At 34.4% G+C, this 24,573-nt stretch overlaps 1 protein-coding gene across 1 annotated transcript in view; it reads left to right on the top strand.

Moving 5' to 3' along the window:
• The window catches only part of LOC149808092 (fizzy-related protein homolog), a 58,961-nt gene that overhangs the window by 27,591 nt on the left and 6,797 nt on the right, over positions 1 to 24,573 (top strand). Inside the window, exons 11-12 of the mRNA XM_089973459.1 lie at positions 3,232 to 3,336; positions 23,864 to 23,956. Coding sequence (XP_089829585.1) covers positions 3,232 to 3,336; positions 23,864 to 23,956 — 198 coding nt within the window. The remainder of the gene's footprint in view (positions 1 to 3,231; positions 3,337 to 23,863; positions 23,957 to 24,573) is intronic.

The raw sequence follows: 24,573 nt of genomic DNA, 5'->3' as shown, positions 1-24,573 counted from the left end.
GCTTCCATTGATTGTATCAGATGATATAATGAGAGAGTGGTTGCTTTCTGTGACCAAATGGGAAAGAAAGACTCTTGCCGTAGATGTAACAAAGGACATGAAAATTTAAATTAAGAATAATAATCCAATTAAACTGGATAACAAGGATGTAATGATTATGTCAGCTTAAGTTTTTCAAGTTGCTGATTATTCATTTGGAGAGTCACATGATTCATAATCTTTAGATAAAAAGCAAACATAGCGTCCTGTTACATCTTCAGCTATCTGCTACAGTTCAGTATGGTAAATAAGATTGTTTCTTTTGATGTCTCATTTATCACGCAATCACAGCATCTCATGTTCATTTAAAAAATGAAATAATTTGAGCACATTAGCCCCATTTAGGTCAAAATATGGGATCATTTAGAAAAATTGTTGCGAATATCTTATGTTTCATGTTTTTTTTCAAGAAATTAAAACATATGATCACAGGCACTCACATCGTGAATTTCTTAATGTCAGCAATAAGTATTGACTTTTCCAGCATTATACACTTTGAACTGGTTATTACCGAATCAGACAACAATAGGCTTTTCTATAATTTACCTATCCACTAATATAAATGTGGCCTTGTCAACTGTTCTGTACATGATTGTTCTAGTGGACAAGGAAATTGTAGAAATCTTGAATTTTCTGTCTCAATAGTGACTGATTCAGAGTGTAGTGAAGAACCTCAAAACTGAACCCTCTTTATGCTCAAATCCTCCACCAGGACACTGAAAACCCTCTTGACCGAAAACTGCAGTTTTTATCACAAATTGCAATAGTGCACTTTTACAAACCTTATAAAACTTAGACTTGTGTAAAACTTGGGAAATGTAGCTTAGGTGCCAAATTTCTGACACACTAGATCACATTACTTACAGTTAGCAAATACTATTTAGACTTATCAGTGAGAAAATGTAAAGTGTATGTCAATAATTGACACACCCACTGACACAGATTATGACCAATGATAGGTTAATGCAAAGTCTTGGTACCATAAAAAAAAGAGCCAGCTTTTAAGGTAAATTGTTAAAGCCATTTAAAGAAGATTATGTTAATCTGCTTATTATCAAATTATGAACAATGCTGTTTATTTGTATTTAAAAAAAGATACATGAAACTTCTGTGATTTAATTAAATGCCTCATCTTAATTACACGGGCATGCAACCTCACTTTTGGTGCTCGGCTGATGGAGATCAATAAAACATATTTTAGACGTCAGATTTACTCAGTTGATTTTCAGACAAGGAAAATCATCACATGTATAAGTTGCTGTGACTGTCATTTATCATCATTCCCATGTCAAGAAGTCTTAATGATCAGCTAAGCATCATACCCAAATACTTTCAGGTTAAAATTGGATTAATCAGAGACTATGAATCTGTGTCAAAACCTACGTTGATGAAACTACAAGAATTTGGCATTATGAATTGTATGGAATATTTAAACATTTTGGATTATCATTGATAATCCAGTGGGCTTACAGTAAAGTTTTGAAAGCATCTAGTCCCTTAAATGTTTCATTATATGTGGACTGTGTTTCTTTGTGGGACAGCTGTGTTTATTCATGTGGCTGTATGTGACTTTAGGAAGAAAATTATGTTGTTGATCGAACTTTTCATTAAACACTCAGGGCCCTGAGTGGCTGAGTGGTCTAAAGCACTCACCATCACGGATCATTGCTATCTCACCTCTGTCTGTGTGGGTTTGAGTCTCCGGTTTGGTCAATGTGGGTATGTGAGAAAGCTTGCCAGTAGCTTCTCATGGGTTGGTGGCTCTTTCTGGGGTTTTCCTGGGTTCTTAGTCCACCATTTATACTGGCTTCCATGTATAGCCTATCTTGTGCTGAAAAATGGCGTTAAACCCAACAACAACAACATAAAACACTCAAACATCTTTTTGAAATTGTACACTCTTACACATACATAATTACATTCTCTCTCTCTGTCTCTGTCTCTCCCTCCCTCACGCACACACACACTTTGGAGGAAAAAAAGAAACTGTTTTTTTCCAGTGTCTGACTGTCCCTGTTTTTAGTTGTCGACCCTAGCACTTTTTTTGCCCCAGGGTAAAAAAAATATTAAAAACCAAATTTTTCCCTAAATTGATTTGAGCATCTAATTGGAACAGTTTAGCTCAGTGCTTCACACATGAAGTACATTATATACACTAATCAATATAATATATATAGTGTTTTTAAAAATAACTACCTACCTATCCTAGTTTTAAAGCCAGTGCAATAGGAAACATATCTTATGCTTTATAAAAGTCATATTTTTTTCACATCTGCAAAATCCTCAGTAAACAAGAACCTATTTGATGGGTTTTAATGTACACATTGCTGGAAATATTACTGTTTATTGTAGAAATGAAGAAATTCACGACCCAAATGCTTGTTATTATCAGCCTTAACTGTACCTGGATTTTAATTTCTCATGCTCAAGTAAATTCCCTTCTTGATTTTGTTTTTACATTTGAATCAACATTTTACCTTCCTGTACATTCTTTGGAAATAAATGCTGCAGTGCTTTTGCAGAATATTTCATCTGGTCTTTTCTGTACATTTTCCTATCAATGATCATTGACAATGTGCTCTTGATATCTTTATTTTCTTCGCACCATGGAGGGAACTTTGTTGTAGGTGAAAAATATTGGTCATTGGTTCAGCGGTGCAGCTTAAAATTTGCCTTGCAACATCAATTGTATATTTTCAATGATAGTCCTAAACTTGTAGGACAAAGGTCCTATTATTGTCCGCATTATATCTTTTACTGAACCCAATTTTTAATATTTTTGTTATAAAATACCTATGATGTACTATAAAATGCACCTAATTAACTGTTTCAAAATTAAATAACACAGACAACTTATGACGATCAAATTTTTGTAAAACTTTGAGATTCAAGATTTTAATGAAGATTCTGGATCACATCTGTACCGCTGACTTTTGAAGCTTAAGTAACTTTGAAAATGCCATTAATTGCATATGTGTATGACCTTCCTTCTCTACTTTCAGGTAAATAATTATGGTGTTCCACACTTGTGTCATCGGAAAGAATAGAATATGATCTGAAAATTTATCACCAGAATTTTTGTGTGTTAGTATTTCATGGATTATTTTTGTACAGCCCTTCTGAGCGGAAAATCAGAGCAGTAGTTACATTATCCGATATCAGTATGTGAGCATTTTTGTTTTCCCATTTTAGGTCAGCACACATGGATATTCGCAAAATCAGATCCTGGTGTGGAAGTATCCATCTCTTGTGCAGATAGCAAAACTTACAGGGCATTCATACAGAGTTCTCTACTTGGTGAGTAATACATTTAGAATAATGCCAAAGCATAATGAGTCTGAATTAGTTTTGTCACTATCTGTATATTGAGTATATCAGATATGTCTGATGCATTCTATAAAACAAGAATAATTTGTCTGTTTACTTGTCAGAAGAGTACAGTGTTTTCAGATAGAAATAATTGGATTACAAATGATTACATGTGATTGTTTTACATTTACAAAATTAAAGTGAATTCGTTATATCTCATGATGTACAAAATTTCCTGGATTTTATGGTTTCAACAAAGCCGTGAATTACAAGCACCAGAGTAACAATAATCCTTCAGTGAAAATAGTATGATGCGTCATCCCCAATCCATGAATTGAAATTCTTACAGAAATGTAATTGTTTGCAAAATCATTAAAAAATTAATTATAGTACTTTAAAGTAATATTATTGAAATAGATGATTTCCAAAATACCAAGAGTTGTATCCCCTACCTAACACTACTGCTGGCCTGGGTACAAATTGGTAGCCTGCATTGTACAAGAACTGCTATTTTCAGCAAATCATTGGTGACTTTGTTGTTGACTGGATTTTTGTAAGATTTGAGTTTAGGTATGAAACAATTTTTTTCTTATTTCCTGTGCAAATGAGAGGTATGTGGAGTCCTAATTAATATAGTAATAATTGATTTTTTGTTTTTTATGTTGAGTCCTGTTTTGTCTGGTAGGTTTAATATGCATTTCACCATCTATTGACATAATCAGAGATCACATAAAAAGAAGGAGTTAACTTTAAATTGAAGTTTTGCTTACTTGATTCATTTTAGGAAGGCAAATTATTGATGTTTTTCTCTGTTACATACCAGCAGATGCCCCCATGCCCACTCCACACCCTCAGACTCTTTCTGATCTTTTGCAGAGTAAGCCAAACTGTTTAAGGGTGATCTCTGAATTACTTGTAATCTTAATTAAAATTGAGGCAAGAGTTATTTGCAGTGATAATATAAATATTTTAGATAATATCCATTGATAAAAATGTTCCTAATCAGAAACTTATGATTTCTTTTGAGGTTTCTGCAGTTTTATCTTGAGTGTGCATTTCAGATTTTAAAAAGCTGTAATATCAGTACAGAAAGCCGTAATAACAGGACAAAAAGCTGTAATATCAGTACAGAAAGCTGTAATATCTACAGAAAGACTGATCATCAGAACAGTTTATTTTTTGAAATGTTGGGTTGGAATAACTAGCCCACTCACTCTGTATGCATATTATCTGTAACCACACAGACACTGAAGGAATGTGACCTCGGAGGAGGGAGTATGTTTTACACAGCTTTAGGTGATAGAATATTTAAGAGTGCATAATGTATTTGTCACTTGTTACAACCAGATATTTTCTGTAATAACTTTCTCTCAGTATACATGTGTTATGACTCTCTGGTCATAAACTAAGTAACAGAAGGAAGCAAAACCATAAAGTTTTGTAAAGCTTAGCAAATAATTTAACAGTGATAGTTATGGATGAAAATTTCAGAGGAACTTAGACTATTATGAGGTGATTCCAAAATAATCCTGATAAAGTTGTATGAAAGTCCCAAAGAACCTGAACCTGAAATGTACTGGTCTGCCAAGAATCTTGACATTGTCAAAATGGCATTGTCCAGAACACCTTTGAATGAGTCACAATAGTTCCAGAATAATGGTTTAGTCCAAACACTGATCACTTTCTATTTCCACTGAACTATCCTAACAAATGTTTTTTGTCTCAAATAATATTCAAGTACAACATAAATCCAGAGTTGACTTCCAAGGTCAGCTTGCATTGTAATAAAATAACTTTTGTATTTGATATTCTGTCGGTAAGTTCAAGCAATGAGTTTATTGCTCGCTGCCAGTTTTGTTTATTCACCACAGTGCTTCTGTTTGCTCAGCATCTGTAGTTCATAATTAATAGAGATAGGCATTGATGTTTGTAGGTAAATAGTATACACATCAATAACTTGCTTTAGTAATACTTTTTTTTAACCCATGCTGATGAAAAGATTGCCATTGGCACTCTCATTGAATTTATTTTCAAATAATGATTTTTATTTGTGAGATACTGTCATATAGTTAACCTGGATATAGTACAATCTTGGTTATTTTTCACCTAACACCGTGTCATGCTTGAATGGCACATACCTTCAGGCAATCAGTTGATATTTCCCACTATTTTGTGAATTTGTTGGATCCAGTTTTCAGTCAGAAAACATATTCAAACCGTTGGGTATATCCAAACACGATTTGTTTCTCGATTTTCACTTCAATGAACAATGTGTTGTGTGTTATCTCACATGAGCACTACACACTACAGTAATGATGTCTACGCTACATACATGGAGTTCGTAGATATATTTTTTCCTTTAATGCTCATGATGAAAAAGAGAGGAATAAATGATAATAATACAAGGTTAATTTCTTTAATTATCAATAAAGCATTTTGTTTATGTGTTTATTGCAACATGTGGGGGGTTGGGCACAAATTCAACAGAAACTTATTTTTGTTTCTTATATCTTGGGAAATGTGACCTATATGGAAAAAGTTTCACCTTAAATTGTTGGACAGGAAAAAAATGATTATTTTATTGTGTTCCAATATGTACAGTAAATATGGTATCATTCAAAAGGCATTATGGATCTGTGGTCACTAAAGGAATAGAGTATGACACAAAGCTTTGTGTACACAGTTTTAAGAGTCTGAGGTACTCCAGTAAAGTTAGTCTGGTTCCGTGACTAATTCCACTGAATCTAATATCAGACCTGGATATGAATTAAATACGAACAAACCAATATCCAAATTTTACCACAATCATATTTTTGTAATTTGGACTTTTATTCCTTAAGTCCGTATTTTAAGAGTAATTTCTCTAAGACTTACAGCAAAATCACAAGGGTTGGCAGGTTTGACTATCTATGAAAGAATACATTTAAAAAGGCTAAGTTTTATGTTTAAAATTCCTAACTGTTCTATGCCCAATTATATCAGTGATGTGTTCAGTAAAAGTGACAGATTCAGATATACTTAAATTTAGCTCCAGATCATCTAATCACTTTTTCCTTCCAAGACCCAAATTGATATTGTATGAAAGTAGTTTAGCCTTTAAGGTCCAATCACTTGGAACTGTCTACCATATGACGTCAAAGAAGTATCAACAGTGCCTTATTGTCATCACGGATGTCTGAAATCGATGCAATCCAGATAATGTCTAAAACTGATTATGGCCAATTTTGTTGTATATCTGTATGGGTGTACATCATATATATTGTTAGGGTGTATGTATGAATGAAAAAGTTTTCAATCATGCACATTTTGTGATGCAAAACGCCCTCATGAGCAAATTATTGCCTGTTGTTTTTTTTAAAATTGCATCGAACAACTGAGCAGTCAGAATGAAGCGAACAATAAATCTCATAAAAAATGTTTAATAGTACAGAAGAATGAAATGGAATATTCAGATTCTGGGGGGGAAGCAGGAATGGCAACAGTTACACTTAGTGGACATCATGTGTTGATTTGAGTATGTCACATGGTGGGAAAGATGATTGCTGTCAGGTTGAGAGATGTCAAAAAGCCATTGAGCTCTGTAGGGTTTGGAACTGTACTGGAGAGAACTAAGGTTAAAGCAAACTTTACTTTTGAGATGAACATGATGTTTACCATTGGTGCATCAGTCTTGAATCATGCTTCTGGACTTTTAAATGCATATTTTCCAGCTTGACAATAGTAGTGCATATTTTGTTACACCTTACTGAAAACTAACCCAGCTTGCATAATAAATTGACTGCCTTGCTGAGAAGGTCTTGTTAGGTTTGATCTTCAAATCATTTATACATTTACAGATGTTATCATTATTGTTGTTAAGGATAATTATGATGGCTTGTTTTTGAAGTTTTTATGCTTTTAACATTTGTTTTAGAACAATTACCAAATGATATGCGATGAGGTTAAATATTATTTTATGAAACATTAACCTTTAAGGTTAGGACTTCTTTAATTTTTTAATAGCAACCAGATATTCCTTGACTTTTGGTAACATTACTGATATGCATCGACCATAATATATTCTTATCAACTTGTATTCCTAAAAGTTTATCTTCCACAACATTTTTTAGTTCCACATCATTACAATTTATGTGGAGAATGTGATCTTTATTTCTGTTATGTCTTTCAGTGCTCAAAGAATTTTTTTTAAACATAGCCCTTAGGGCTGGTGACATTTCCATATGCCCAAAATTTCCCCTTTTTTAATATTGTCACACAGTGTTGCAATAGCTACAGATGGAATATAATAAATTCAAGACGTTTCAAAGGGGTTTGCAGGTAATGCAAGTGTCATTAGTGTTTCTCACTAAACTCACTAGGGACTTGATGGTTCTAAGTTCAAATTTCTGTGCTGGATTCTCTTGTGAATCTCCTGGTCAGAGTTGACATATGTTGAGTTAATAGCCCCCCCCCCCCTTTTTGTTTGCCAGGAGTGCTTCACAAAGTAAAACTCCGTCAACCAAAGTTCTGAATACAATTTTTGTGGGGCTTTGCTAATAGTGAATTGCTTGCTAAATCAACTTACAAAATGAATTATACTTGAACACTATTCTCACAAATGAAATGTTCTTGAAATATTCTATATATGCAGTGAAGTCAGACTTCAAAGAAGCATTGCTGCTGTTCACAAACTTATCAAAAATATAATACATATTACTTCTACATTCTCATTCAAGGCTAAGATATTTAATAACTTTTGTTCTTATGCATGCATCTAGCATCTCTTAGATTCACCTGTGATGGATTGTTCCACTTCAAGATCCTACCTATGCAAATTAGCACAATGGGCTCACCCATTGCAGCCTCAAACACATCTCATTAGCTATTGTAAACCTGTTAAGTAATATGTGAAATGATGGTTTATACCTGACCGCATCACTGCTGTTAATTGCCACTATTTAAACTGCTCAAGGGATAGTTTTACATCAGCTCCAATCATAATGTTTACTGTTTATACATGCTACATTTAACAATCATACACTGAAAGTATGGGGGTCTTTTTTTTTTCTCTCTATTTTTGAAGATTACTGAAAATTGTGTTTTCTCGAAACATGACCATGTCAGGGATTTGGGAAAGCAAAATTGTATGTTTAGTATGACATGCCATGCTTCAATTTAAAATCAGGTTTCAATTTAATGTAGGACTGTGTTGATCTGATTTTAATCAGACTGTGCTGTGTTATGACAGGTATGTCAACATCTTGAAAATACATTTACACATTTCATCAGTGTGATCTAAGTTTCCTCAGGCAGAATAGATTTTTCTTTTACAAACCCAACGGGCATCTGACATAGAATACATGACCAGCCTGATCTTAAATTTGAGGGGCCCCGGACGTCAGGTTATCAGGTTTTTTTAGCACTGTCTTTACCTTGCGATTATTGACCACTCCGGTGGCCTAGTAGTTAGAGCGTCTGCCTCAGATGTGGGAGGTTGTGGGTTCGATCCCAGGTCGAGTCATACCAAAGACTTACAGAAATGGTACTAACAGCTGCCTCACCTGGCACTCAGCATTAAGAGGTTAGTGTTAGGACTGGTCGGCCTGGTGTCAGGATAATGTGACTGGGTGGGACATCATGTTACATTCTGCTGTATTATGCCCTGGTGCTAGACGTCACTATAAACTGTTGCACTGCAGACATCATAGCGATATGACTGAAAAATTGTTAAAGCTACGTTAAAAATCCAAATCACACACACACACCTTGCGATTATTGGTATTAGTTTTGTCTAATTAATGACCATTCCATTATGTTTACACTTTTTGGCATTAGTTTTGTCTAATTAATAACCATTCCATCATGTTTACACTTTTTGGCATTAGTTTTGTCTAATTAATGACCATTCCATTATGTTTACACTATTTGGCATTAGTTTTTTCTAATTAATGACCATTCCATTATGTTTACACTATTTGGTGTTAGTTTTGTCTAATTAATAACCATTCCATCATGTTTACACTTTTTGGCATTAGTTTTGTCTAATTAATGACCATTCCATTATGATTACACCTTTTGGAGAATTCAACAAGAGCATTAAGTTTCTTTCAGTGTTACTTTTAGATGAGTTAATAACATATAAGGTTGTATGATCAGCACATAGGTCATTCTCAATATTTCCTTTATGCAAATACAGATCATTTTTAGACATAAGAAATAGTTGTGGCTCTAAAATAGATCCTTGTATTCCACAATTCATTTTGTTGTTGGCATTACAGTATGTCATTCTTATTTTTCCCTTTCAAATATCACATTTCCAGGTAGTTGTCATGGAAAACATTAAGATTCTGTTTTTAAAGTTTCAAAGTTTTGTAAATCAAGTCAGTAAAATGCTAAAAGTATTTTAAAATCCATTTAACAAAAAAAAAAATTCATGAAATTGAAATTTCATGCCCATCGTACTGCAAAACTGCAATAACCATTTAACAGAACTTGGCAAAATGTTATCATCCATCTTTATATAAAATGTAATGAAATATAAGTGACCCTTTAAAATGTCTCCCCATTTATTTTCAAAAATGCCTTAATGTCTATGATTATAATGATTGCTGTTATAAAAACAAAATGGCTGACTTGTATTTCTCATTTTGAGTGTTAACAGAAGTTCGACATGTGGAAGAAAAACAAAACTTCGCATGCATCTTTAAATTTATTAAATAGTTGTATAACTGAAATTGTGGAAAGTTTGTTTAAAATTGACTTTCAAATACATTTGCCTAGGCATAGTGGCTTCACTTGGAATCTTTACATGGTGCATTCACCCACTTGTTATTGTCATTTGCAGAAATGCATAGACTTTGAGAAATTCAGAGGAATATTTTGATGAACTTACCTTTTACATGTATGTACTTAAAGAACATTGTAGAATTAAGTATATTATAATCACTGTTAGATGAAAAATATATTGATCCCAAAAATAAACACATTTTAGCAAATGTAATTCTCGTACCAAATTGAAACTATTAAAAAATTTCTTTGGTGGTATTATCCACTTGCCATATGTCCTCACAAGCCAGGTCCAACTGCCAAAATAGTTTAAATCTAGATTGAAGCAAACAATCTACTGCATTACCTCCCATCATTGTTGTACCTCAAGCGACTAGCTTAGGGGACATTTTCCTATTCCAAAACTGCTAGTGTTCCCATTAATTTTACGAATAACCATATCTTGATCATGGGGAGGGGCAGAGTTATACAAAATGTACCACAAAAAAACATAACCAAGGTGCAACACTGTCTCTTGTCTTACATCCAGTGTGCCATTTGTATGGCATCACTAATGAGCCAGACATCCACTACTGTAGAAATGTATTGAAAGTACAGTTATTGCAAGTGAAAATAAGTTTTGGGTGGGAGGCAGTAAGAATTTGCAATTTAAAAAAGAACAGACAGACAGAAAAAGGGCAATTATTTTATTTTCTTAAGCAAGAATGTGCATGAAAAATATGGAACAAGTAATTAAACTGTGTTCATGACCAGGACCCATAGCTTTTTAAATTGCTGTGAATACGTCTTAATATCTCTTCATGCACCTGTAAATCAATCACTAAACCTTCATAACATTAAAAAAGGACTTTGGTATAGATTATGGCAACAAATGAAACCCTGTGTGGTTTGGTGCTAACTTAACTTTTGAGATGAAATCAGGAAAACTGTAAGAGAGAAGTTGAGAGAGAGCAAGAAGAGAGGGAAATACATTGAAAACTGACTTGTGTCCTTTCATACAGTAAAGGAACACTGAAAGCATGTTTCTTTATATAAACTTTTGACTATCAAATAATGAGGAAGAAATAAATCTTGATCATTGATTACAGCAGGAGATAATACTATTTGAGGAAAGGAATTGTGCATGTTATTAAGTAGTCATTGCTGATAATTGTTATCAGACCTAGGTAATTGATGTACTTTTTATCCCATATTCACTTAGATGATATGAACATCAGAAAATATATGTACATAATTAAAAAAATGTAAGATTTTTGAAGTAATGTATTAAAATGTACAATGTTGTAGTTTTTACCCATGATCTAATGGTTACTTTAGAGATTGGAGGAGTTTGGCTGCAGATTCTAAACTTGGCACAAGATCACAGTGATGGCACATGTAGAACTTTGCCACTGATGCTAAACTGTACACAAGATCATAGGAGATTGGCTATGTAGAATTTTGCTGCAGATTGTAAACTTTCCACCAGTTTTCTCAGTTAAAAATTGGACAAGTGGAACTTTGCTGTAGAGTCTAAACTTTTCACTGGAGCACAGTTAGAATTTTGATGCAGATTAACTTTCCACAAATTCACAAAAATTGGATGTGTAGAAGTTTTCTACAGATACTAAACTATCCACAATATCAGTTAGAAATTGGACATGTAGAATTTTGCCACAGATTCTAATCTATCCATGAGATCACAGAGACTGGACAGTCATGTAGAATTTTGCCACAGATTCTAAACTAACCACAAGATCAGTTAGAGACTGGACATATAGAAGTTTGCTACAAATTCTAAGCTATCCACAAAATCACAGAGTTTGGACACTAGAGTTTTGCTAGATTCTAAACTATCCACAAGATCACAAGAGATTGGACGTATATAATTTTGCTTCAGATTCTAAACATTCCACAAGATCACAGTTCATTTCATAGCCTATGGCAAACCCCTTAACACATTAACCCCTGGAGGTTTTTGACATTTTTGCCTGAAAATCGAGTAGGAAACATTTTGAAAGCTATTTCTGAATAGATCTGAAAACACCAAATCCCCGGTAATTGTTCCATAACATACTGTTTAGTTGTTTTAGAAACATCGTTTTTCATTGGCTATTTGATTCGCACATGAGCAGAAGGGTAAAAGTTGAATTTTTTTTTGGCTAAACGGAGCCATTTTTTTGGTATCGAGACCACTGTTTATTCCAAATGCCCATCTTACCCTACTTTTTGCAAAGGCTCATCTGTCTGTTTGCAGTTCATACCGGTTTGCCTTAGATCTGAGACCAAAAAGTCTAAAATCCAGACACAAAATCAGATTCCGACCACGGGTGAAGTTTGGGTACAAAAAAAGTCTGGTCCAAAAAATGAGTTTTTTTAATCTGTGTTTTGTAGTGCAACTAGATATTCCAGTTTATTTGGTATCATTGTAGAGCTACATCTGTCTACCTTTATATAATACTGCCCATTTTAGTGTATCATGCATGACTGTGACGCTACGGAGCTTGGCAGTAGGCTACTACCTCCTGTCCTGTTAAGTCGTCGCTAGGGGTTAATGTGTTATCAAGGATTTTTTTATTTTTTTTTACAAATCGTCCAGGAATTGCTAAATTTGTAATGTATGTGCAATGTTGATGCACAAGTGATTAAATACGCAAGGAATATTGAAATTTGGTGACATCATCAAAATACACTGTTTTACACATTAACTCCTGGAGGTTTTTGACATTTTTGCCAGAAAATCAAGTCGGAAACACATTTTGAAAGCTATTTATGATCCGAAAACACCAAATCTCTGGTGATCTGCCCATAACATATTGACTAGTTGTGTTAGAAACATCGTTTTTCTTTGGCTGTTTGACTTGTGCATGAGCAGAAGGGTAAAAGTTGGAGTTATTTTTTTTGTTTTTAGCTAAACGGAGACATTTTTTTAGTATCAAGACCACTCTTTATTCCAAATGCCCATCTTATCCTACTTTTTGCAAAGGATCATCTGTCTGTTTGCAGCTCATACCAGTTTGCCTTAGATCAGAGACCAAAAAGTCTAAAATCTGGACACAAAATCGGATTCCGACCACGGGCAAATTTGGGGTAGAAAAAAGTCGGGTCCAGAAAATGAGGTTTTTCATCTGTATTTTGTAGTGCAACTTGATATTCCAGATTATTTGTTATCATTGTAGAGCTACATTTGTCTACCTTTGTATAATACCACCCACTTTAGTGTATCATGCATGACCATGACGCTACAGAGCTTGGCAGTAGGCTACTACCTCCTGCTCCGTTAAGTCATCGCTAGGGGTTAATGTGTTAAAGCACAGTTTCTTCTTTTTGTTAATTATTTGTTTACCAAAAATAATTGGTGGATCAATTGACACACCATTCATATCAAGGGAAGATAATGCTGCTCAAACTTTAGAGGATAATACAGTCAGTGGTTCATAAGGTCGGCAATATAATTTTATAATAACAATGAATATGTGTTTTGCAAGTGAAGGGAATAGAAAATAAGGGACCAGCTATCAGCCATTTAATTTTCCAAAATGGGGGGGGGAGGGGGCTGGGAGTCTGGGAGTGTCTCTCAGACTAGGATATTATGTTTTTTTGTTGTACCTAAAGGTATATTTTCTTTTCTCCAGCTAACGTAATGGATATAAGTAGTTTTTCTTTGAAAAATGAGAGCAAGACTTATGTTTTAAGCTATTTGGGAACTGAAAGTTTTGAGATAAAACAAATGCCAGCTCTCCTGCTCTCCCCCTGCCCCATTTTGAAAAATTAAATGGTCAGTCCCTACATGTGAAAAAAAAACCCTGCATATTCATTTTGTCACTTACATTGACAGTTCATACAATTATGCATGGATAAAATGCAATGCAGGCTTACAGTCCACAATCTTGATCAAGTTGAGATACTCATCCTAAAAATAAGTGATAGGTCAAGTTGAGACACTAGTCCTAATAATAATTGATGGATCAAGTTGAAACACTAATCCCAATAATAACTGATGGATCAAGTTGAGACACTAACCTTAATAATAACTGGCATATTAAGTTGAGACACTAATCCTAATAGTAATTGATGGATCAAGTTGAGACACTAATCCCAATAATTGATGGATCAAGTTGAGACACTAATCCTAATAATAACTGGCATATTAAGTTGAGACAATAATCCTAATAATAATTGATGGATCAAGTTGAGACACTAATCCCAATGATAATTGATGGATCAAGTTGAGACACTAATCCTAATAATAACTGGCATATTAAGTTGAGACAATAATCCTAATAATAATTGATGGATCAAGTTGAGACACTTATCCTAATAATAATTGATCAAGTTGAGACACTAATCCCAATAATAATTGATGGATCAAGCTGTGACACTAATCATAATAATAATTGATGGATCAAGCTGTCATGCTAATAATACTAATTGGTGTATCAGGTTGAGACACTAATCCTAATAATAATTGATGGATCAAGCTGTCACACTAATTATAATAATAATTGATGGATCAAGCTGTCATACTAATCATAATAATAATTGATGGATCAAGCTGTCACACTTATCAAAATAATAATTGGTTATCAGGTTGAGACACTAATCCTAAACACAACTGGTGCATCAAGTTGAGACACTAATCATAATAATAATTGGCGTATCATGTTGAGACACAAATCCCAATAATAACTCGTGTATCAAGTTGAGACACTAATCCTAATAATAATAGGCATGTTGATACACTAATCCCAATAATGATTGACAGATCAAGCTGTGACACTAATCCCAATAATAGTTGACAGATCAAGCTGTGACACTGATCATAATAATTGATGGATCAAGTTGAGATACTAATCCTAATAATTATTGGGAAATCCAACAGTTGACATCTTCCCACTGTTAACTAGTTTTAATGTCAGAAAGGTGAATTTGACTGCAAAGTATGAAATTTTTATCATTCTCAATCACACACAAAAAAGCTATGAGTAAAAATCTTATAAAAAATAAAGGAACATATGGAGTTCTTATGTTTAAAGTGTTTTTTTTTTTCTCCAGCCAAAGTGAAGTTGAAATAAATACAGGATTCAAAAATGTGTGTGGTTGAAACTGTGAGTGTTGGCAGTGCTATCGGACTGTCAGTTCTCATTTCTTGTCACCACTAAATGGAGTGTTGTGAGTGTCATAAACAATAAACCTTTAAGTCAGTTGATTTGACTTTTGACTGCATTAATATCCATTAAATATCTTGGCCAGAACAAAAGGCTGCAGTATGTGTAGCAATCCTGGCTGAGTGGAATTGGGGCAGTCAGCCACTGAACCAGACTAGGTCTGAATCAAGTGACATGTAATTAGCTGTACAACCTATCAACAGTACGTATCTAATGTTCCATCACATTCTTTAGATTTCACTCTTATGCCCCAAGTACTGCTACAGTTCTCTCTCTGTAGCAAGACCTTATCAATGATGTTGTCTGCATGCTTATTACAAATTCATTTTTCTCAGAGAGACATTGATTGGGTAGCTTTTCATCAAGGACATTGACTAAAACAACTTGTCACATTCCATAAATTCCCATGCAGAAAGTCACAGAGATGAATATTTTATAAAAGCCACTGAAAATTAGTTTCCCATGCTGTTGCATAAACATTGAACACAGTAAACACACTTGCAGCTTTTTGTAAAAGAGATTTATAAAACTGATGAATAAGTCTGAATCCATATTACATAATGTTTAATTCAGATAAGACAGTCTGAGTTATAAAGAATGAAATTTCAGACAGATGTCATTGATTATACAGGAGAAAAATTTCAGGGCATTATTGGAACATAAAGACTATGTGTTTCACATGCCTAGTTCATCACATTATGTCATGGCTGGAAATATATCACTCAGACTATAGTATGTAATTTGGAATGTGGAATTGAAATGAATCATATTAGATGTAATGTTGATATGAAAAATCATGAAGTACTTCTTAGCCGTTTATTCAGTAAATTCCACTGTTGTCCTGCTTGTTGTACAGAGTGTCGTGGAAGTCAACTGTATACATAAAGATTTATGTATCCTAATATATACTTTTTAATTAATTCAAATTCTTTTATGTAGAAAAGCATGGAGGTACTGTAGATAATGTATGGCAGACTGACCTAATTTTGATTCACCTTTACAGCATTTCTTTTTACGCTGATTTGTGCATCATAGACCCTCACGTTTTAAATTTAACTCCCAGTTCAGACACCAAGGGGAATTTTAACTCTCAGTCTTGCACCTCTATGGAAAATGCTGCCTTTACAAAACAATAGACATTATTATGGTATACATGTAATCCCTGACCGATCCTGCACCAACAATGGTTATTTTGGATACCTGGACATTCAGATTTACTCATTGCATCTTGGATCTGTTTCTTGTAAGCTAAAACATACATGCTGATGATGGTTATAATGACAGTACTGTTATGTCATTGTTATATTATTTTTATAACAGAATAAGAACCCTCATTATATAATTGTTACTATCATCATAATTACCTCGTTCATTGTCATTGTTACATCTGTTCATAGTTTGATGCCCCTAGTAGCAGAGTGGTCAAAAGTGTTCACCTTACTGATCACTGCCATTTCATCTCTGTCCACATGGGTTCAAGTCTAGGGCTCAGCTGATGTTGGTGTGAAAAAGCTTGCCAGTAGCTTCCCATATGTTGGCAATTCTTACCGGGCTTTTCTGGGTTTTTCCTCCACCAGTTATTCTGACTGCCATGTGTATAGCCTTTCATGTGCTGAAAAATGGCATTAAACCAACAACAGTGACAAGTACTTTTGCCAAAAGTCTTTAATCATGTTTGGTTGGTCATAACACATTAACCCCTGGTGATGAGTTATGTGGCAGGAGGTAGTAGCCTACTGCCGAAGATACACTAAAGTGGGCGGTATTAGAGAAAGGTAGATGTAACTCTACAATGATACCAAATAATCTGGAATTTCTAGTTGCACTGCAAAATACAGAGGGAAAAAACCTCATTGTTTGGACCAGATTATTTTAAACCCAAAATTTGCTCGTGGTTGAAATACGATTTTGTGCCTGGATTTTAGAATTTTTGGTCTAAGATCTAAGGCAGACTGGTATGAACTGCAAACAGACAGATGAACCTTTGCAAAAAGTAGGATAAGATGGGCATTTGGAATAAAGAGTGGTCTCGATACGAAAATAATGGGTCCGTTAAGCACCAAAAAATATTAAATAAAAATCCAACTTTTACCCTTCTGCTCATGCGCAAGCCAAAAACCAATGAAAAACGATGTTTCTAACACAACTAGGCATTATGTTATTGGAAGATCACCTGGAAGTTGATGTTTTAGGATGTATTCAGAAATAGCTTTCAAAATGTGTTTCCTACTTGAATTTCAGACGAAAACGAGAAAAACCTCCAGGGGTTAATGTGTTAAAGGAAAATGGTACCAATCTTACATCTGGTGTGGCTGCCACATTGGCCAAGTTGAAAATATTGGTATTGCGATTAAAAAACCCATAAGGGATGGTTTCAACCCTCATCAGTTAAAAAGAAGAAATGGTCTTATTTTGAATTCATTGAAATTCTTTTTGGCCAGCAGAGCATCAGTCACTTTGAGGAACTTTTGTTGATACATGCATTGGTATTGAACCCATGACTCTTGGATTATGAGTCTAATGCTCTGCCAAATGAGTTACCATGACTCCCAATGCATCTTGACAAAAGTGGGTTATAGCTCAGTGGGAATATTTAGAGTATAAAGTAGGTCACATTGATCACTTCATCCTTGATACACATAATTCTTAGAATTTATTTTGACTTTATTTTTGTGACATTATTTGTATATGTTTTGTTAGTCAACCTAGAAAATGCAATACTTAGAGACTGTACATTTTGTACTTGCTGTATCCATCCTTCAGGGGTTCTAGATATATACCTTGCATTTAGATGTACTTTGATAACAGATGAAGTTGATAAGTGTTTTCATACACAGTAAGCATTAAATGGTTGACCCATTCCTTGCATGGAAATGACATGACACAAACTATGATCAGAAAGATTGGTTGGTAATTGAAGTGTTGAAAGAGAAATTTTTTCTTAGACTGTAATGTGGGCTTGGAGTGTACCTAAAATATGTTGTTGTAGAGAGGTAAATGACATTATCTGATAGAAATGAATGAGAAACAGATGCAGCATATGAAACTTTCATTTCACCACAAGATGTTCACTGGGAAATGTTTAAAGCTGTCTTTATTTAGAATATAAAATAATCTAATTGATATATTTCATCTGCTTTCACATTTTTGGGAAGAAAGAAAACATCCTTTATCAGTTATCAATCAAATCTTCGATTTAGCCTCCAGTTAGGGTTCCTGAAGGTGTGAATTCTTGGAATAATATGGGTCAGTGAACATTAGAATTATGGGCAATGTGGAACTATAATATGATCTGAAGAAGATATATTGTTTTGTTTTTTTTTAAAGTTCTTGCCTGTCGGAGTTTAATAGGTGCTTTCAGATGCAATTCTGCTTTTGCTTTGGGTTAAAAGCTACTTGCCAGGTGGCTTGTAAAGTTGGTTAACAACTATTGTCAGAACAGGTTAAAGGTCTTTTCTTACTGTTCCAGCAGGTGGTTAAACATTGCAAGCTGTATTCTGTGATCATTATTTTTGCAAGCTGTATTCTGTGATCATTATTTTTGCATGATTGATTACTAGTTTTATTAAAACAAAAGTCAGGACAAAACTCCAGTTTTTCTGCCTCTAATCAAAATTGAAATCTCTGCATTTATTTAATTTTGTGGGAGTTTTGGTGGTTTTACAAAACTGAAATTGTTGTCAGTACTTAAATTTGTAGATGAGCAGGCAGATTTTTTTTTTTTTAGTTTTTAAGTTTGGGGCTTGTAGCTACCACAAATGGCTTTCACCCCCTCCATGGAAGTACATTGTCAGTTATTTATGGGAAAATAAAACTTGATGAGAAACTTATCTTTAGCAGACTTGTTTAAAGTTTTTATTTTGTTGATCTGAAAGCCATTTATATGACAATTATTTCATTCTCTCATTAAAATGTGATTACAAAGAAGCTTTGTGTGTTTGTCACTGACTTTATTTAAATAAATATCTCTTCGCTGATGAAAGTATTTGATACTACTTGATACTGTTCCAGGAATATGTAACCATCTAGCTGGTTCTCAATAGGGCCTGTTTTCTTTCCTTGTCGTGGGTTTTTTCTTGAGTGGTTATTAATGTAGCACTTCTTGCGTTGCACAAGTCCCACTTGATGTGTCTGTTCTGATCAATATCTAGATTGCATTACAAAACTAAGCTCCATACTTATCAGGGCACTGAAGGTCTAGATACATGTCAACACTCTGTAATCACTCCCTATCACCTTACCAATTACGTTCTCTCTCTCTCTCTCTCTCTCTCTCTCATTGAAACACAAATGTGGACACAAATGCATACATTTTTTTTAGGGCATAATCTTTTTCTTATCTTGCCTCTGAATTGCAAGGCATTAAGTTTTGCTTTTGTGACATCTGCAGAGTTATCATCAACATTTAAATTATACATTCAGATCTCTAAAAGCCACATATTTTCAACACCAGTTGCGTATTCTGTTAGATCTTTGATTGTGGTGGCACAAAACCTAGCTCTGCCATCACATAATGTGTTGGCAGATTTGGGTCTGTGCAGTTTGTTAGGAGTACTCAGTAGAACAAGCAACATGGACCCTGATCTGCAGGCACATTATGCTATGCCAGGTCAGGAACTATATTGTTTGTAGTTGGACTCGACCTATAAGCGAGTATATTTGGTAATACTACTTTCCACATTAAGTTTGTCATCTGATACATGTTTTGTGTCTCCGCTGCTTATGCAGAAAGGTGTGTCATCAAAACATTATTCACATGTGAGATTGCTTTCTTTGTTTTAGTTTGGTATTGCCTGCAGATACCTTTAACATTAAAACCACTATGACAGAAGTTGTGCCAAGTAAAACAAAGTTTTCCTTCTTGTAGGCTCATAAATGCCCAGAACACTCCTTGAAATTTCTGTTTGGGTTGTTTTAGTCAGAATTAGTTGTATGTCAAGCCTGTTGTCAATTGGTAAAATTGTGATTAGAGCTGTGCACCAGAGATATGGGAGTCCCTTACATTGTTCACACTATTTATACACCCTTTAACAATAAGTGACATTAGGATGATCTTGTATCAGATGGTATGTGACATAACTTATTCAGGTTCTTGCTGAGGGGTGAGGATCACAGCACAATACAGGTATTCATTAATAATTATTGTCATTCTTGATCATTTACACAGTTTAAGATATCTTGATGAAGCTCTTCATCAGTAAAGTATGTGTTTGTTTGTCAGCATGAACCACATGCGTATGGTTGGGCTCTCAAGTCAAAGTTCCCGCCATTCAAAATATTTTTGCAACATAATGCATGTCAACTAACATATCTTTTTTAATCATTTGGTTCCACTAGATGTAAAAACTGATCACTGTGTAGAGATGATTCTGTTATCTGTCGGTGGCCGGAGAAGTTTTATTATGAAATATCTTAATCAAAAGTCAGTAAATCTTGCTTTCCGTAATTTTTCCCTTATTCCGCTTTTTACTAGATCAGAACCATAATGTTACCTTATTCCTTTTTCTGGGGCCCTGAGTGGCCAAGTGGTCTAAAGTGCTTTTCATTACGGATCACTGTCATCTCACCTCTGTCTGCGTGAGTTCGAGTCTCAGGCTGGGCTAATGTTGGTACGTGAGAAAGCCTGCCAGTAGTTTCTCATGGGTCGGTGGTTCTTCCCTGGGTTTTCCAGGGTTCTTCCTCCACCAGTTATACTGGCTGCCATTTATAGCCTATCTTGTGCTGAAAAATGGCATTAAACCCTATAACAACAACAACAGCAACAATTCCTTCTTCTTGATCATAAAGAAGCTTGCATTGAGTTCAGAGCTTTTAAGCATAATAAACATATGGAATCACCAGAGTCTGTACATCTTTTAAAAACTGACAAAAAAAGCAGACAGCTTCTCCAGTTTGATAATGATGAATATGCATTCCTTCCTTGGAATTTTTTTTAAAGAGCTATTGGCATTGACAGTAATACTGGTAATGATCAATGGACATTTTGTGCTTTTAATTACTCGAAATGAATGCTGATGGTATTATTCATCAGCAAAGATATGCTTGGACCCAAATGGTCTATTGTGAAATGCTTGGACCCAAATGGTCTATTGTGAAATGCTTGGACCCAAATGGTCTATTGTGAAATGCTTGGACCCAAATGGTCTATTGTGAAATGCTTGGACCCACATGGTCTGTTGTGAAATGCTTGGACCCAAACGGTCTATTGTGAAATGCTAAACAACTGGCATATAAACCAAATAATGTTTTTATGACCATCTATTTCATGCTTTTGTTTTTGAAAAATGAATTTTGTTCAGTATTTTAGCTTGTTTGCTCAAGTTCACTTGGTAAATATATGGCAAAAGATTCCTGTCATTTAGAAAGAAATAATTTGAATATGATATTTATCTAATGTATGTACTCGTTATAAGTTGAGTCCAACTGCAAACTACATAAATCCTGATAAACACTTGCATAATTCAGGATTATAATAATTCACCTGTAGATCAGGATTTATGCTTGTTGTTCTACTGATTACTCTCAACAAACTGCACAGACACAGATCTGCTGACACTTAATGCAATGGCAAATCTGGGTTTGTGCAGTTTGTAGTTGGACTCAAGTATATGCAATAACTAAAGCTGCCATATAATCATATAACACTTTTATTCAAATAACACCTGTTAGCAACAAAGAATTATTATAAATAAATGAAAATATTATAAATAACTGAAAATGGTGCTTCTCAGACATCCATTAAGCCACTAGTAGCCATCTTGAAAATCTTGTTGTCATTACTCCTGAATGGATGGTCATATCAACAAGGGATTTTTATTAAAAGACTTCTTAGTATATCTAGTTGGTTGTAAATGAAAATTGTGCCAATCTGATGTCCAATATGGACACCATATCAGGTATCTTAAAAATCTTGTTATCGTTACTCGTCCATAATGGAAAGTCATATTGACATAATATTTTCACCAGAAGATTTCAGATGTTATCTGGTTGGTCGTAAGTGAAAATGGTGTTGCTTGGAATCCAATATGGCTGCCACAGCATCATCTTTAAAATCTTTTCACCACTCTTGAATAGATGTTCACCTCAGCATCAGGTTTTCACTACAAGACTTCTTATGATGTTTAGTTGATCTTAAGTGAAAACATTGTTGACCTGGCATCTAATATGGCAACCACAGCAACCATATTCAAATTCCTGTTATTGCTACTCTTAAACAGAATGTCTTATCAAGATGGGGTTTTGATGTAAAGACTTATTGTGCTGTAAAGAGTGTGTCAAATCAAAATTATGCCAATCTGACATCCAATCTGAGGCAGTCTGACATCCAAACATTCACAGTTTCTGTTTAATGAAAATTGTGCCAGTCTGATGTCCAATGTGTCCATCAAAGCAGCCATCTTGAAATCTTGTTTTTGCTTCTCTTCCAGGATGTAAAGTTGTATTAACAGTGGGGTTTGCACCAGATGACTTATAATGATGTCTAATTGGTCTTTATGGTGCTGATCAGACATCAAATATAGCCACAGTGGCAGCCATCTTGACCATCATGTTATTGCTACTTTTTCAAAATGGAATGTCATATCAGATTGAGGTGTTCTTCAGAACATTAAATATGATAACCTAGTTGGTAATAAATGAAAATATGGTGCCAGTCTGACCCCATATACCGGTATTGCTGCCATGGCAGCCATGTTGAAAGTCTTGTCATTGCTTCTTCATGGAGAGTCATATTGACCTGGGATTTTCACCAGAAGACTTATGGTGTTTAGTTCATTCTAATCTGGCATCCATTATGGTCACTATGGTGCCATCTTGAAAAATCTTGTTAATGCTACTTTAAAATTAATGGTCATATCGACATAAGGTTTTCATCACACTGACATCTAATTACAACTAGTTTGTCCTAAATGAAAATGGTACCCCGCAGACATCCAGTAGGGCTGCCACAATGAACATATTGGAACACCTTGTCACTATTTCTCCTGAATGGATGGTTATATAAGCATGAGTTTTTAACAGGTCTTCAGACCCTGTCCAGTTTATCCTAAATGGAAATGGTGTCAATCTTATATCAAATATGACCACCACAACAGCTTACTTGAAAATTTATATTGCTGAAAAATATTACTGATGTTTGAACACTCAGCATTTTTATTTCAAAAAATTGGTTTTATCCGGAGTTAGTTCTGCAAAGTAGTCTTGCTTACCTAGCCATAAAAGAAATTGCTAGTGGGGGGATTGCAACCAAAATTATACAAGTGATGCATGATAGGAGTTTAGAAAGCAGAAGCCATTGTGTTTAAAATTCTCACAGCTATTTGATTTGAAAATTGGGATGGAGTCCTAAAATTGTTATTGTTTGAATCATCCCTGCCCTGTCATATGCTTGCATACATGTATGCACCTGTGCCTATTTTGTATTGCCTCCCTTTCCTGTCCAGTGTTTACTGCTCATTTTTTTCTTAATAAATTTAGGCCATTCTGAACTCATACACATTTTCAGTTTTGTAACTGCAACCTAATACACCTTGCCATATTTAAAATATTTCTATAAGAAACAAATCAAGAATTTCATAGGTTTGTTTTGTGTGTGTCCTTTGCAGGCCATGTCTCCAGATGGTGAGGCAATTGTCACAGGAGCGGGAGATGAGACCCTGCGGTTCTGGAATGTCTTCAGCAAGACTCGCTCAACCAAGGTATTAAAAACCAAGACTCATATCACAGTGATACTTTCTTAATCTTGTGTGTGTTACTCCAAAGTTGATAATAATAGCAGATATAGGTTGCAAATTATACAGTTAATTTTTTGTAATATGTGAAGATTTTCAACTGTTTGATTGATCTTAGTCTTTGCTGGACATGTTTGGATTTATTCTTGCATTAAGAATTAAAAATATGGTCTTTGTTTGGAATATGAGATAAACATTATTTTTTGACAGTAGATTTATTAGCATCCCCAATGCGTGGTATGCAGCTTCATTGGTATGATGGATTGCATTTTCAAGTTATAATTTTCTATTATTGTTAATAAACAGATTTATTATAGTATCATTAACATTCTTGATATTCTGAATAGCGCTACAACATTTTAAAATGTATTTATGAATGGATGAATTAAAAAAAGATCAGACTGCTACACTATATATAGTGATGTTCAAAAGCAAGATAGCAACAATAGTAAAGGCATTTAGTGACTTAATCTTACTCTATGCCATGTAGTGACACGGCAGTTAATAATTGCACTTATTATTATTAATCACCACGATGGTTGGATATTCAGATGGTTACTTGAATCATTCTCTCTTTACACTTT

Source organism: Sinohyriopsis cumingii, chromosome 1, assembly GCF_028554795.1.
Source record: "Sinohyriopsis cumingii isolate HCF-2022 chromosome 1, ASM2855479v2, whole genome shotgun sequence".
NCBI classification, from domain to species: domain Eukaryota; kingdom Metazoa; phylum Mollusca; class Bivalvia; order Unionida; family Unionidae; genus Sinohyriopsis; species Sinohyriopsis cumingii.
This window is presented reverse-complemented; position numbering and strand designations above follow the sequence as displayed.